The sequence below is a fragment of the Leopardus geoffroyi genome, chromosome D4 (genome assembly GCF_018350155.1).
Source record: "Leopardus geoffroyi isolate Oge1 chromosome D4, O.geoffroyi_Oge1_pat1.0, whole genome shotgun sequence".
In the NCBI taxonomy this organism is placed as follows: domain Eukaryota; kingdom Metazoa; phylum Chordata; class Mammalia; order Carnivora; family Felidae; genus Leopardus; species Leopardus geoffroyi.
Window position 1 is genome coordinate 29,729,924 of NC_059342.1, and position 14,269 is coordinate 29,744,192.

The 14,269-nt window shown below is 52.2% G+C and overlaps 1 protein-coding gene across 5 annotated transcripts in view; it reads right to left on the reverse strand.

Annotated features, from left to right (window-relative positions):
• The window catches only part of PTCH1 (patched 1), a 71,813-nt gene extending 62,021 nt beyond the window's left edge, over window positions 1-9,792 (reverse strand). For 2 of the 5 annotated variants that reach the window (XM_045469999.1, XM_045469998.1), the window contains exon 1: window positions 358-579. Coding sequence is in view for 3 of the 5 variants with exons in the window: in XM_045469993.1 (XP_045325949.1) it covers window positions 1,320-1,517 (198 nt within the window). In the remaining 2 variants the exon portion in view is untranslated. Of the gene's footprint in view, window positions 1-357; window positions 580-1,319; window positions 1,559-9,684 lie in introns of those variants that run through there. The other 3 variants (XM_045469996.1, XM_045469993.1, XM_045469994.1) reach the window with 3 other exon arrangements.
• Between the last annotated feature and the right edge of the window lie 4,477 nt (window positions 9,793-14,269).

Consider the following 14,269-nt stretch of genomic DNA (forward strand, 5'->3'; position numbering starts at 1 on the left):
AGAAATCACTCATCACAGGCAATATTCACCCCGGAGCCGGGAAGGGAGGGGCTGCTCAATGTCTGCGATGGAGCCCACCATTTAAGAACCAGCAAACCAAGGGTCCCTTCCCCGCAAGTCAAGCCCCATCTTTTAGCCCTCTCGGGGTGCCCCGGCAGGGATGGGGACTGGGGGACGAGCGCGCTCTGGGAACAATGTATTGCGGGCTCCCCGAGCCTGACCCCCGCCCCGCGTGGTAGTAAGTGGGGATCCACGTGGTGAGCGCGGCCGCCGGAGCTCACTCGCGACGCATTTCCATAGCGTTGGGAGACGCTGTGTGAGCTGAATTAGGAAGTGGGGCAGCCATCTGCAACTTACGACAACATTTGTGATCGGAAGAGGGCAGCCACATGGATCTTTCCCTCCTCTCCCTTCCCATCTGGTTAAACGTAAAAAGTAGCCAAGTGCACAGGGTAAGGGCCCAGGCCGGCGCAGGCGGGGGTCCTGGCTGGGCGCTGGCTGCTCCCGGCGGCGGCGTTTCCCCGGCGCTGGCCGCTGCCCCGGCGGGCCCCCGTCTGGGTGCTCGCCTTCCCTGGATTCCACACATTTCAGCGAGCCTCGTAAACACAATGAACCCGGCCGCTTGGCAGACAAGTACCGCGGATTTAAGGTGGCAATTTGTTTACAACTTTCCCTTTCCCCTCAGGCTCTGAGAAGAGGTGGCTCAAAAACTAAAAAGGAAGAGGGGAGATGCCCTCTTCCAAGGGTAATTTTTAAGGGGGTAGAGATCTCATGTTCAACAAAAGCAAAACCGGCTGCCAAAAGAGGAAACCACCTTTATTTCGGCTCCCTCCCCCCCCTTCCTCTCTCCGCCTCTCTCCACTCCGCCTCCCCCTCCAAGATGTTAAGAAATGTGGCAGCATTACAGGGGTTTAGGTTGCAAATAGGGGCAGGGGCGCGGGAGCAGGGGGCTATGGGGCTGGGGGCACTGGGCTGTGCCGCGCTGAGGCCGCCCTCGAGGTGGTCCTCTGTGGACCGCTTTCCAGTGCTCCGGAAAAGGCTTGCCGGGGAGGGCGCGTGCACACACACACACACACACACACACACACACACACACACACACACACCCTCCACCCCCTGCGGACCTCAGACAGCCCTTTCCTCCTAGGACCGGAGGGAGGGTTTGAATTTTTCAATCCCCACTTGTCTGCTTCTTTTCCTGGAGAGGTGTGTGTGTGTGTGTGTGTGTGTGTGTGTGTGTGTGTGTGTGTCGGGGGCGATCCCAAAGAGGAAGAGGAGGGAAGAGAGAGTGGGAGGAGAGGAGAGAGTCTGAAATGCACCTTGGAAATCTGCTCCAGAGCGAAGGCGGCGTCGCAGTAGCTGGGCCGGTGCAGATAGTCCCGGTCCAGCGCGGCGTTGCGGCGCAGCCCCCCGGTCCGTCTGCGCCTCCCGCCGCCGGCCGGCCGGCCCGGGGCCCCGCTGCAGCTGCCGCCGCCGCCGCGGTCCTGGGGCTCCGCGGCGTTACCAGCCGAGGCCATGTTGCCGCCGCCGCCGCCGCCGCCGCCGCCGCCGCCGCGGGAACCGAGGCTTCCCGGGCGGCCCGGCGCGCTGCTGCCGCCGCCGCTGCGGGCTACCGGCGCGCCCGGGCGCTCGGCTGGCGAGGACGCTGCTGGCCGCCGGCTGTTCGGGCTGGGGTTGACAGACCTGCTGCTGCTGCTGCTGCTGTTGCCGCTGCTGCTCACACGGCGGGCGCTGCTGCCGCTGCGGCCGCAGCCGCTGCCGGGGAGTCAGACCCTGCGCCATCCATTGCCACATTGCGCGGGGGTCCCGAGGTCCCTGCGGCCGCCGCTGCCCACATCCAGTTCTCGGGAAGGCGAGAGCCGGCGCGCGGAGCCAGCCTGTCCTTCGGGCGCTCGCGCGGAGCTCCTCGCGGTCCCCAACTCCCCCTACCCGCCCCCCGCCCCGCGCCGCGACCCCTTCACTGCAGAAAGCGCCAGCAAATCCCCGCCGCTCCCGCCGGCCTCGCAGTCTCCCTCGGCGCCTCCCGGGTCGCCCGAGCGGCCGCGGAGGGTAAGCGCAGAGCCACTGCCGCAGGGTCCGTAGGTGCCCGGCGGGTCTCAGCGCTGCCGGGCCGGGGCAGCCGCCGTCGCCGCTGCTCCCGCGGCGGCTGCTGCTGGCGGTGGCGGCTCCTGAAGCTGCTGCTCGGGCTGCTCGGGCTCTGGCTGCTGGGTTCGCGGTGGCTGTTCGGTCCCGGACTCTGCTTTCTTGTGCTCCTCGCCGACCCGCTGGACCATTCTGCCCCAGTGCAGCGCGCCTCTCTCGCTCCCGGGACCTGGGGACTCCGCTCTGTGTGTGTGCAGCGGGCAGCGGCCGCAGCAGCTCCTTGATTCAATAGATGAGATGGAAGAAGAAAAAAAAGAACTCTCTCCATTTGGAGAAAGAGGAGGAGGAGGGGAGGGGGTGGAGGGGGAGAGACCGAGCGAAAGAGAAAAAGGCTGGAGCTCCCGCCCCCGGGGCTGTCAGATGGCTTGGGTTTCTGCGACGCGATTGGCTCGCGGAGGGCAGAAATTACTCAGCAAACATGACTATTATTAGCTGCTTAGCAACAGCTCACCAAAGTAGAGAGACCACCCAGGTAGGCAACCCCAGTGTGTGCATCCCCGGCTTCGGGGGGAGCCTCCGAGAGCGCCAACCTTCTCGCATGCAATACTTCCATTAAGGAATGCTCCCCCCTCCCTTTTCTTTCTTATTTCTTTTCTTTTCAACAGTGTCTTCTTTTTGTAAGACGACTTTTGCGCGCGCACACACACTCTCACACACACACATCCACGAGCATTTGCCTCGCGATAGACACGGGGGGAAATGTAATATTTTTTTAAGCGCTTAAACAATTTCTGAAATTCCTCAAAGAAAACCCTTTCAGAGGCACCTTGGCCTCAAGCTGCAGCAAATACTGGGAGGTCCGGCTTGAATTCCCAGGCCTGCACCAATAATGACAGGGTGGTGGATAGTGCGCCAGTGTGTGCCAGATTTTTTTTTTTTTTCTCCTCTCTTTTCTTTTCTAACTAAAGAGAAGACTTAGGCTCTCGCAGGGAACAACGCCTCGCATTAAGATAAACAAAATGGAAAGTTAAAGAGGAAAGTAAGGACGTTGGGGAAAGCCACCCTTTCTTAAAATCCTCCCCCCCACCCCACACCAAAACCCACGGCAGCACAGTCGCCGTTTGAAGGAGTCAGTGTTTTAAAAACGTGGAATCCAGACACCGAAGTAGTCTTGTGGAGGCAGAGGCGTTTTTATTTGAATCTTTAATATGACATATGCAAAAGAGAAACAACAGAATCTTTTTAACAATCCGGAGCAACGGAACTGTTTCCTTAAGAGAAAAAAGTTTTCCTGACTATTTGGGGTTCGTTTGGACGCCCCCCTTTTATTACTCATGTGCCTTTGTTTACTTAAAGTCTGTTTTTAAAGTTTTATTATTTTTTTCAAAAATTGGTACGCATCCTGTTATATTTAATAATAGCGTGACGTTGGGGAGAATAAAGGCTTTGATGTTGGATTCATTCGAAACAAATTGTGCGCTGATTGCGAGGACTTGTCAGGACACTGCGGCCAGTGTCACCGAGACATCCCGGGGATTCGCTTCCCGTTGGGGAGGAAAACACGCGACCCTCTGAAGTAGATCCTGGGGCCATAGACAAATTAAACTATCTACACAGTTCCGCTTTTTATTGAAAAATAGAATTTTTGAAGAGTATAATTTGTTTTTCTTAAGTTTGCAAGTTATTAAATTCCTCCCTGAGATAGGGACCGGACCCCGCAAATTCGATTCTGCTTCCTTTTAGTATTTTTCTTTTTTAAAAACGTGGTTGAACTGCAGAGGGGGACCCCGCGGCAGCTAGAAGCCGACCGCAGCAGTGAATTGGAGCAGTGTGGCTTTAAGATGCACACGGTGTGTGTTCATTGAAAAAAAAGAAGAAAGAAAGGAGAGGAAAGGAAAGAAAGAAACCCAGATGGAGGGAAAGGGGGAGGAGCAGGGAGAAGGCGGAGCCCATGCGGCCACGTGACTCAGGGCCGGGCCAGCACGGCGCGCACTCGGCTGCCGGGAGGCCTAGGCGCGCGCGTGCCTCCGCCTGCGCGCGCACCCGAGCTCCGGGACTCCCCGCGCGGCCCAGGCGGAGCAGGTAGGGAAGTCGGTGCGCTTGGCTCGAGCCGGGCGGACTCCAAGTCTCCAGCGCGGCCTCCCGGGAGCCCAGACGAGGCTCGCACCCCGCCGGCGCGGACGGACGTGCCGAACGCGCCGTAGTACATTCCTGAAGGCGGTCCGGCCCCCTTACGTTGCCCAATGTCCGCGCGGCCTCCCTGCAGCCGGCCAATGGCCGAGCGCACGGGTTCCCTTCCCATTCAGCTGCCGGGCGTCCGCGGCCCCTGCCCGAAGGGGACTGCAGCGGGGCGCGCCGGCCACCCGGGCGGCCCACGCGGTTCCTGCGGGGGGCTTGTCGGCAGCCCTCCCCGCTCTCTTCCTTCCTCTTTGGCGGTTTCCCCCTCCCTCCTTTCCCTTTTCCTTTCTTTTTCCTCTTTCACGTGAACCCTTTCTCCTCCCTACCCAGCCTCACCACCTTCCTTCTAGCTTTTTCTCCGTCCTGGTGTCAGTGGGAGGCCCTGTCTCCTGAATCCCAAACCGGCGGAACGTGTGGGGGACCCTGGGCGGAATAGGGTGGCTCGTAGAATAGAGACAAAGACAGTAAAAGTGTCTTGAGGATGTTTTCGAGATCAACAGGAGGACCGGAGCACTCGGCTAGCGCGGAAATTCAAAACTCAAAACTCTGAAGGAGCACGTGATTTTGTGCGCAGCTCTGGGAGGGCTGCTAAAATCCAGAAGGGAAGGCAAGCACCGTGCAATTAAAATGACACTACCTTAAAATATAATATCGCAGGAAGATTGAGCTCGACACATAGCAAGTTTAATCTTGAAGCGATATCCTGATCTTTGTTTGATAAAGAACATAAAGCAGGAAAGGTGATTCATTCTAACTTTTTTTACTGACTGGTTCTGCAGACGTTTCAAGTCAAACTCTTAAGTGCTTGCCGCTGGAAATTATTTTTCAGAGAGTTGGGGGTTGTGCCCCTAGTTTTACATGTCAGTCTTTTGATATTTGAGTCGTGCTGTATGTATGTAGCAAGGTAATCATGTAGCCATAGGTTGCTATTGCTATGTTTGTCTTTTCAAATTCCTTTACAGCGTTTGAGACCAGAACATTAGTTGTGCCTCCTAATCTTTTATTTATAGCAATTTTAGTATAGCCACTTGGATTATGGAATTCTAAACTGAAATTATAGGCTATGTACACATCATGGTTACTTACTACTCTCTGCACGCAGCTGCATATCCTCTCGTTCTGACTGCTTCTACATGTGCACCATTTCAATGGTAAAGCCTCTTCCACTCGGGCTCATTTCCCTCAGTTTGACTTAATTCCTAAACGTTTTGAACATTGATCTCCCGGGTTTTCAGCGCCCTCAGCCTCCTCACCCGCTGTTTGATAGGTTAACTTTTCAGCATCTCAGACAATAGTCCAGGCCTGTAAATTCTACCCATCGGTTCCAGGACGCAGTCCCCAGCCTGGGCTCTAACAAGCGCTATCTTAATCTCCCCACCCCCACCCGCCGCTTCCCCTGTGGTCTGCTTTTTTCATACACAGAGATGAATTACTTTGAGGATCTAATTGGCCTTGTTTCTGTAACGTTTTAAGAAAGGGAAGAGGAGCCAGTGTAAAAGCCTGCTCGACTTGGGTGGTCAGGGCTGAGGCTGCCCCCAATTTGCCTCATTGCTGATGCATGCGAGTGCGACATTCCCAGCGATAATGTTGTTCCTAATCAATCTGCCCTTATTTACATTTGTAAGCGTTGTCGGCTTTAATATGCATGCCCTGTGCAGGGGACTGCTGTGCCACACCGGGTTTGTTAACTTCAACTAGCCATAAGGATTCTCCAGACCTGAAATGAGGCTGGCTGAAGCAGCCAGGCCTGGGAAGGTGTCTGCTAGGAAGACAGTCCCTTTTGGCCTTTCTGCAGGGTGGCTCCCCTCCTGAGAGTTACCAGATAAGTGAGAGCTTGGGGCCTTTTCAACCAGCAGGAGTTGCTGGCCCTCTTTGGAGCAACAGTTGAGTGCTGTCTTTCCCCTTTCCAAGTAAAGGGGAATGTATCGTTTCAATCTATCAATTGTCTTTTGGGTCTCCCCATCATTATCCAAGACTTCATAGGAGTCTGTAGTTTTCAAACAGATATTCTTAAACTTTTAAAATCTGAATCCTTCATATATTTTCCCTTCTCCATTCAAATACTTCAAATATCCATGGCCACACCACACACATCTCAAAATTGACATCCAATTATCCAAGTGATAACACTGGGAAATGAAATCTCTGCCCTTTGTATCTGGACATTGCAATGATAAGCAATTGTGGACTTGGCTGAGTAATGAGAAACCATAGTGAGATTTGACTTTTCACTGGTTACTCAGACGCAACTAAATGGGTCTTTAAAATCTAGTGTGATTTAGCTAGTTTTTGCAGAGTAGAAATGAATAAAGGGGTAAATGTATTCCAGTCAATTGATCTCTGGGCCATGTTATAATTTTGCCTGAGTTTAATATTCTTTTCAAATGCAAAGAAGTGCAAGTATTATATTAAGTCCCACAGTATGCCTGTTGAGAGGCTGGGATGGGGAGAGGAACTGGGGATTTGATGTAATGTCTGTTTCTGGGTGGGGAGCCCAGGGTGCAAGATGTGAGTGATGGGCCAGAGCCTGAACAGTTCAAAGCAGGTACCTTGGATAACTAGTCTATTCTATTTGAGCAAGTATGCCACCATCCACCACATTTTCTTGGCTCCCTAAGAATGCCTTATTATTTTCTCATTGGCAGCTTTTGTATTTATTTAAAAGGTGATGGTAGAAAATGAGTCTAAAAGGTTTCAGGGGTGGGAGTGAAAAAAAAGACTCAGCAGCCACAGAATGTGAAACCCCTAAGTATGACTCCCCTCCCCTTCCCCTTCTACCTTCTGTTTCCTCCCCTATTCCCCCCTCCCCAGGACTGGAGGAAAGGGAACAGCTCTAGCCAACTTGTCAAAATAATGCTGCTAATTACCCCTGATCTCCTTTAATGGGAAGCTGCTCCCAATTCCACAAAGGAGTAAATGAGGGGTCTACAGCACAAACCCAGGAACACTGGCATTTTTTGAGTCTGTAGTGAGCCTGGGGTGGGGTGGCAGAGGGGAGATGTCCTGAGAAGATCCCAGAAATATCCACATTTATTACTCCAGGTTCAAATACTAGTTTGAAAAGGGGAATTAGACTTTATGCAGCAGAGAAAATGTCCAGAGCCTACAGTGAACTTGAAAGAAAACACAGCATTGATCCTTGTATTGATTCCCCCCTTCTCAAGTATCTTCTTACCCACATTGCTCCAGTGGATAGAGATGTATTCTGGAAAGACCCAGACTTTGAACATTTTTTTCTCCATCTCTCTCTTGCCTCATCTCTATCTCCCCATCTAATATATCTGTATCAAGCTTTGCATTTGGCAGAAGGCACACCATTCATTTCAGTGATCTCTGCCATTGGGTCTTGCATGAAAAAGAAGCTGAGCAACATGATCCCTTTGACCCACTGCTGGAGCAACAAATTTATTAGAGATATAGGCATGAGAAATGAAAGGGAAGTAAAACAATTCCAGCTTATTGTGTGTCTTTCTTTCATACTGCTAATCCGGTTTACACATCACGCCTACATGTCTCAATAGGGCTTTATACACTGTGGCAGAGGCGGGAGAAAATAAAAGGTGTGTGTGTGTGTGTGTGTGTGTGTGTGTGTGTGTGTGTGAGAGAGAGAGAGAGAGAGAGAGAGAGAGAGAGAGAGGAATGAGGATAAAAACAGGGAAGACAGATATTTTAATCCATATTGTTTTGCTATCTGTAGAAAGTTGAAGACAATTTGCAAAAACAGCCCCCCCCCCCCCACAAAATCATTCCAAATGGTGTGAACTCCTATTCAAATAGCTTGTTAGATTAGGACTAGATTATAACCAGAAATTAGATACACTTCTCACAGTGAGTTTGAAATGAAGCTAATACCCCAAATTGAGAATGGGTCTATTGGTGTCCACCTTGATTCAACATTTTAATATAAAAAGGTCTTGGACTCAAAAGGCATTTTACAGCCTTGTGGAAGGAAGCTGGGTGACAACTGAACACACACAAACTCTCAATTGAAAGCCCCTTGTTTTACAACATTGGTGCACAATGCACCTGAGGCAACAATTTATCCTGAGGTACCACCCAGAAATAATAAGTTACAGTAACAAAGGATGACACCAAAAAGCATTGTCTTTCTTTGTGGAGGCAATTAATTGCATGTTGAACTACTGGAGGAAAAACAAAACAAAAACGGAACACACACAGAATGCAATAGTCCTGAAAAAGCACTATTGTAGTTCAAGACCTCAGTTACACAATTATTAAAATTTAGAGCCACCCATTGTGGGTCTTTATTTCTGTCTAGTCCTTTTAGATTTCCCCTCCCCGGGGAGGATAAAAGCGGAAGAAAGTAGTCTTCTCTCCCAGGTCTAGGAAAAGATTGGTCTCTGGGTGTCTTCCATAGACAACAATCCATATGGTTCTTCTTAGGTGTTGTAAATTGACATCTGAAAACTTTGGACTGATTGCTCATCCACACACTAGGAGTCGTTTTTAGCATGAACTTAAATACCTGGAGGCATAGCACATGTCATCCCAGAGGTACAGTCTCTGGAGGTCCTGTGGGCCCAGCGTGGCATCGGGTCTAAAGGGGTTTGAATCAGCCCACCCCACTTCAGGACTCCCCTGAGGCCACACTCAGCACCCGGCTAGCCGGCGACCTCTCTAATGGGTGGCAGGCACCAGAACGCCCGATTCCGTGGGCACAAGAGTCAACACGTACCTCTCTCCCACCCGTGCCCCCTTCCTGAACTCAGAAAAGCACCTCTGGCCCTTTTTCCCACCTACGACGGAAGGAGGGGGGAATGTGTGAGCTCCGGGATTTTAAGGTGCTTCTCTCCTAGCCCAGGGTGTAGCACTCCAGGCGTCCGGGTGTGGGTGCGGGAGCGTGCGCCCGTGCCCTCCAGCAGGTCTCCACCAGCGCCTCCGAGACGAGAGGACTAGGTCCGGTGCGCGCGCGCTCCCGGCCCGCACCCTCCCCCCGGCGCTGTCACTCTCCGCACCAGCCCTTCCGACCCAGCTCTGCCTCCGCTGGCGAGTCGGGAGCCACCAGCAGGCTGCGGAGCGGAAGCCAAGGTGGCGACCCTTTCAAGCGTGAAAATGGGATCCCAGGCGACCCCCTCCGTGAGAACTCCCCCCGGAGCCGTTCCCCGGCCGGGCCCGCCGCCGCCATCGGCCCCCGCCCCGCTCCGCGGGGCCGGCCTCGGGGGGCGGGGGCCCGGAGCGAGCGAGCGAGCTTAGAGACGCGGACCGGCGCTCCCGCGCCCCGGCGGCGCAGCCCACCCAGCCCCGCGGCCCCGGCGCGCCGCCCCCCCCCCCCGCCGCCCGGCGCCCGGCCCTCTGTCCGCCGCGCGGGGCGCCCGGCCCCGCAACCCCGCGGCCCCGGGGGCGCACGCGGCGCGAGGGCAAGGCGGCGGTGGCGGCGGCGGCGGCCGCGCCGGCTGCACTCACCATAGCCGGCCGTCAAGCCCTGCCCGGAGCGCGGGTGCCGATGGCGCGGACGCTGGGCTTGGATTTCACATCAATTCCTTTTTTCCCCTCGCCCCCCTTTCCTGGTCCTCCGCTCCTCCGTCTTCTCCCCGTCTTCCCTCGTCTCCCCCTAGCCTTGTCGCTGCGGGTCTCTTTGTCTTCCCTGTCGTCGTCTTTTTCTTCGTCTTCGTCTTCGTCTTCTCCTCCTCCTCCTCCGTCTTTACAAAAGGAACGGAAAGTGTAAAAACCCCGGCGCGCTGGGCCGCCGGAGGCTTTCGGCGGAGTGCAGCGCGGACTCACAATTACAAGCCTGTTTCTATTAAGCAGTTCCATGGCCCTCGGCGTGGGTGGTCTGCCGCGCCATAGGCAGGACCTGTCAGGGTCACGTGACAGATCCGAAAACTTTACCCCTTTACAATAAACTCAAGGAAAGCAAAGTAAACTCGAGGAACGTGCTATCAGCACAGCCCTCCTGGGTAAACAGGCGCTCCCCTCCCCGCCTTCCTGGGAGGCGCCCAGCCGCGCGAGCTCCTGCGAGCCCCGGCCGCCCCCTCCCCGCCCCCCGCGGCTCTGTCTGCGGGGGGCCGCTGGGCGGGGGGTCTCGGCTCGCCACCTCGCCTTCCCCACCTTGTGCTCTGCCCCCACCCCCACCTTATTTGCTAACTTTTAGCCACTTGCCCGAACCCGGGGGCGGGGGTTGCTAGGGGAGCGGGGAAGCTCACTGCAGCATCCCCAGCGCTCCGGGAAATGCGGGGTGCCCAGAGCGCGGCCGAACACCACCACCTTGCCTGTCCTCAATTCTCAAAGCCCTTTCCTGCTCGCATTCCCACGGAAGCCCTGAGAAGCTGGGATCATTCTGGTTGACAGGCCCACAGGCTGACAGGGAGGCAGAGAGCCAGGGAAGCCGGGCAGATAACAAGAGCCTCCCTTGGGGAAATGTTCAGCGCACCAAGATGTATGTAGATTCGCGTCGTTTCTGTCCGAGGTCCCTGGGAAGCTGCTGCTTCTGAAGAGCCCAAGGTGGAGTCCCTTGGAAACCAAGATTGGTAGCTGGCTGAGGAATTACTAATTGATATTTGCTTTTTTTCCCTTCCAATTACTGTGGTTTTTGGGGTATGCCACCCAAATGCTCCCACCCACGCTGCTTTCCCAAACGAGGCAAGCTTGGGTGATGGGGTTAGACGGAAGTGCCTCCATGCGGAAGGGCTCTCAGCCTCTTGCCCTAAATGGAAAGTCCTATTCCGGAGAGACCCTGCTACAGTGTTTAACATTTCATCTGCTCAAACCTGCAGGCTACACTTGTGTTTCACACACAGATGAAAGGTGCTATTTTAAATGGTCCACATTATGAATATAGATGAATTACAGATGAGGGGGAGGGTAAGATAATTTCTTGAAAATATAAAGAGTTAACTAGCTAGCTGCCCTTTAGGTAAAACCAGCCTTTTCTCACCTCATTCTGGGCTGACAGTGTGATTAGGGAGGGGTGTGTGTTTGTGTGTGTGTGTGTGTGTGTGTGTGTGGTGTTATTAAAAAAAAAAAAAAGCATACAACCAACCTAGGAGTCACAGTTGTCTCCTAGGTCCCTAGGTCCCTAGGACAAGTCTCCTTGTCCCAAAGATGATATTCCATTCTTTAACAGGGTTATTTGAGTTTCCAGAGTGCTTATGTTTGAGACACACTAGGTAATTAAGCATTGGAATGCTGGGCAGCCCTGTGAATTAGGCTGGTCCAGAAAGTCACTTCATACCAATTGACTTAAGTAAAAAATGGTCTTAAATAGATATTATCCATTTATCCAAGCTGAGCAGGAATCCTAAGAGTCATAATAATTGGAAAAACAAACCCACCAACGTTTCACTCGGAAACACTACGTTTTGGTGTCATATCAAAAGACTCTATTCAGAACCTCCTATAAACTTGGGTGGGGTGAGGAAGAGGAAGATATAAATACGTCTCCAAATAGAGTAGTCTAGAACTTGAAAGAGAAAGGGGGGGAGGGAATAAGAAAAAAGAGAAACAGCTTAGCAAAGGATATTTAAAAGGTCCACAATATCAAGTCACTAGGTATGCTAATTTTGCAGAGAAATTCCAGCAGACCTTGTGAAGTTTGCCTTTCCTCATTAAAATGAGCCCCTCTCCCCACCCTCAGCAAGCACACTTGGCCACACGATCCTTGAGCATGTGGCCAAGGCTGATAATCAGGGGTGGGTCCACGTTTGGTGGGGCCTGAGCTTATGCAGTTTGGGATGGGGGTGCTTCTTTAGGGACTCAAAATTACAAACACAAAATAACAGTCCTTGGCTTTGGACGGGGTCTGTGCAGGGAAGAGCCCTGAAGCTGCGTGAGCCTCCTGTCCCCCTTTATAGTGCAGAACAGGGAGATTACAGAGCTACCCAGATTTTGTGGTCTTACATCCATTAGTTAATACTGAATGTGTTCATATTATGTTCTATTTCAGTCAAATGCTTTATAATTGGAGCAAAGACAGTTTGAGTGTAAATAGTTCGAATTGCCAGTGGTGATGTAAAGAAACAGGGAGAGAAAGCCTGTGGTGTTGGAACCTAAAAGGTCAGCAAGAAGGGAACTCACTGGAAATCCTTTCTCCCAAGAGCAGGAGAACTCCCTGCCTGTCTTTTCCTTCCTCTGAAATCAGCCTTTGAAAATAATCTCGGTGCTGTCCCCCTCTTCCCTCTACTCCTAGATGCTAGAAATGTTAAATCATCAAGTCTGAAATATGTGTGTTCTGCAGGGCCCAGAGCCCCATATGTTGTTACCTTCTGGCATTTCTCTGAGACTCCCCACCAGGGCAGGCTCTTTGTCACCAAACAGCTGCCTCCACCCTTCTAAAGTTGTTTGTGCCCCATCCCTTCCTGCAAAACCAGCTCTAGCACTGTCCAGTCTGATAACCCACTTGGTATGAAGGTGTCAATGACTGACAAGGCTTCCAGGCAACAGAGTTCAGCTCTAGCCTGTGAGTCTGATAAGCCAATTGGCATCAAGGTGTTAATGGTTGACAAGGCTACTAGGCAATATTTTTGCAAGTTAACTTGGACTTGTGGTCCTATATCTGAAGTAATTCTGAAGTTGGAGATTTGAGGGCATTAAGGCAGGACCAGAGGGAACATTAAGGACACATCAAAAGAGGAGATAACAGAGGGATTTCTTGAAACAGGTCTGAAACAAATCACATGGGCGTAATCAAATCTGTTGATGGGCAAGGTCATCCCTGGCTCTGCCTTTGTGACTATCTGTCGCTACTTGAGATTAAGTTGTTAACCTTGTTACTTACACACACACACACACACGTATGCACACAGACATATTCTTTAGTTTTTAATGCTTGCATTGTAACTTTTTAAAAATTTATTTATTTTGAGAGAGAGAGAGAAGGAGAGGGGCAGGGTGAGAGGGAGAGAGAGAATCTCAAGCAGGCTCCACGCTGTCAGCGCAGAGCCCAACACAGGGCTCGATCACACAAACTGAGATCATGACCTGAGCCCAAATCAAGAGTCGGACATTTAACTGACTGAGCCACCCAGGTGCTCCCAGACACATTCTTCACTGTGCGTTCCCCTCTTTCCTGGCTCCCGCTAAAAGCGGGTGCCAAACATGTTCACTCAATCCCTCCCTCAGAGCAACCTCCAGCGACTGGAATGCTTCAGATGACTGATTGAGGGTTCAGAAGAAATATTTGTCCACATCTAAGAAGCTATCCACCACTCTTGCACACAGTCACCTCAGGTGCAGCCATTCTTTGATCCTGGATAGACAGATCAAGCTCTCATAAAAAGCAATTTTGTTCAGTGTAGGGATCCCAGTTCTGAAATGAGCCACCCCCACCTTCTGCCTCCTTCCTGTCAGGACGATACCCACAGCCAAGCCAACTTGAAGAGCGGGGGCTTTGAAGCCTGGAGGGGTAAGGAATATTTAAAGGTGGTTGGTTAGAATTAGGACACTGAGTGAGCAATTGAATAGCAGTGCTGAGTATGCTGAAATAGTAAAAGGAGAATTGTTTAAACAGCAACAAGAAGTAAAACGGGATTGCAGAATAGAAGAATCCAAACAAACAGTTTAGAAACAAAAGGGGTGGGGTGAGATCTGCAAAGTGTGAAACCAAAGGCTCCAGGGGACCCTATTACTGAGTGGAGAGGCTCATGTAGAGGGCTCGTGTAGAGAGTCCACTTAGGACTCCTGATGACAATCCCCTGTGTACAAGACCTGCAGGGGACAAGCCTTGCCAAGGGAGAATGTGGTAAGAAATGAACTGCCAAAGGAGATTTTTAAACTGTGGGAGGCAGGTGTGGCCAGGCTGGCTGGTGGGGAGGGTGACGGTGGTAGCTGGTGGGTCAGGGCCAGGAGAAACAGCTGATTGCAATCAAGCAGGTCCGAAAAGTTACCATGAGGTTCTAATTGTACCTAGGAAGACTAAAAGAGATATTAAATGTGGTATATACAAAACAAACAAACAAACAAACAAACAGCCTCTGTCTGACACAAAGGGCTGTTTTACACAATTGGCATTATTGCTACTCAGAATTCATCATTTGTCATGACTGAGACTGGT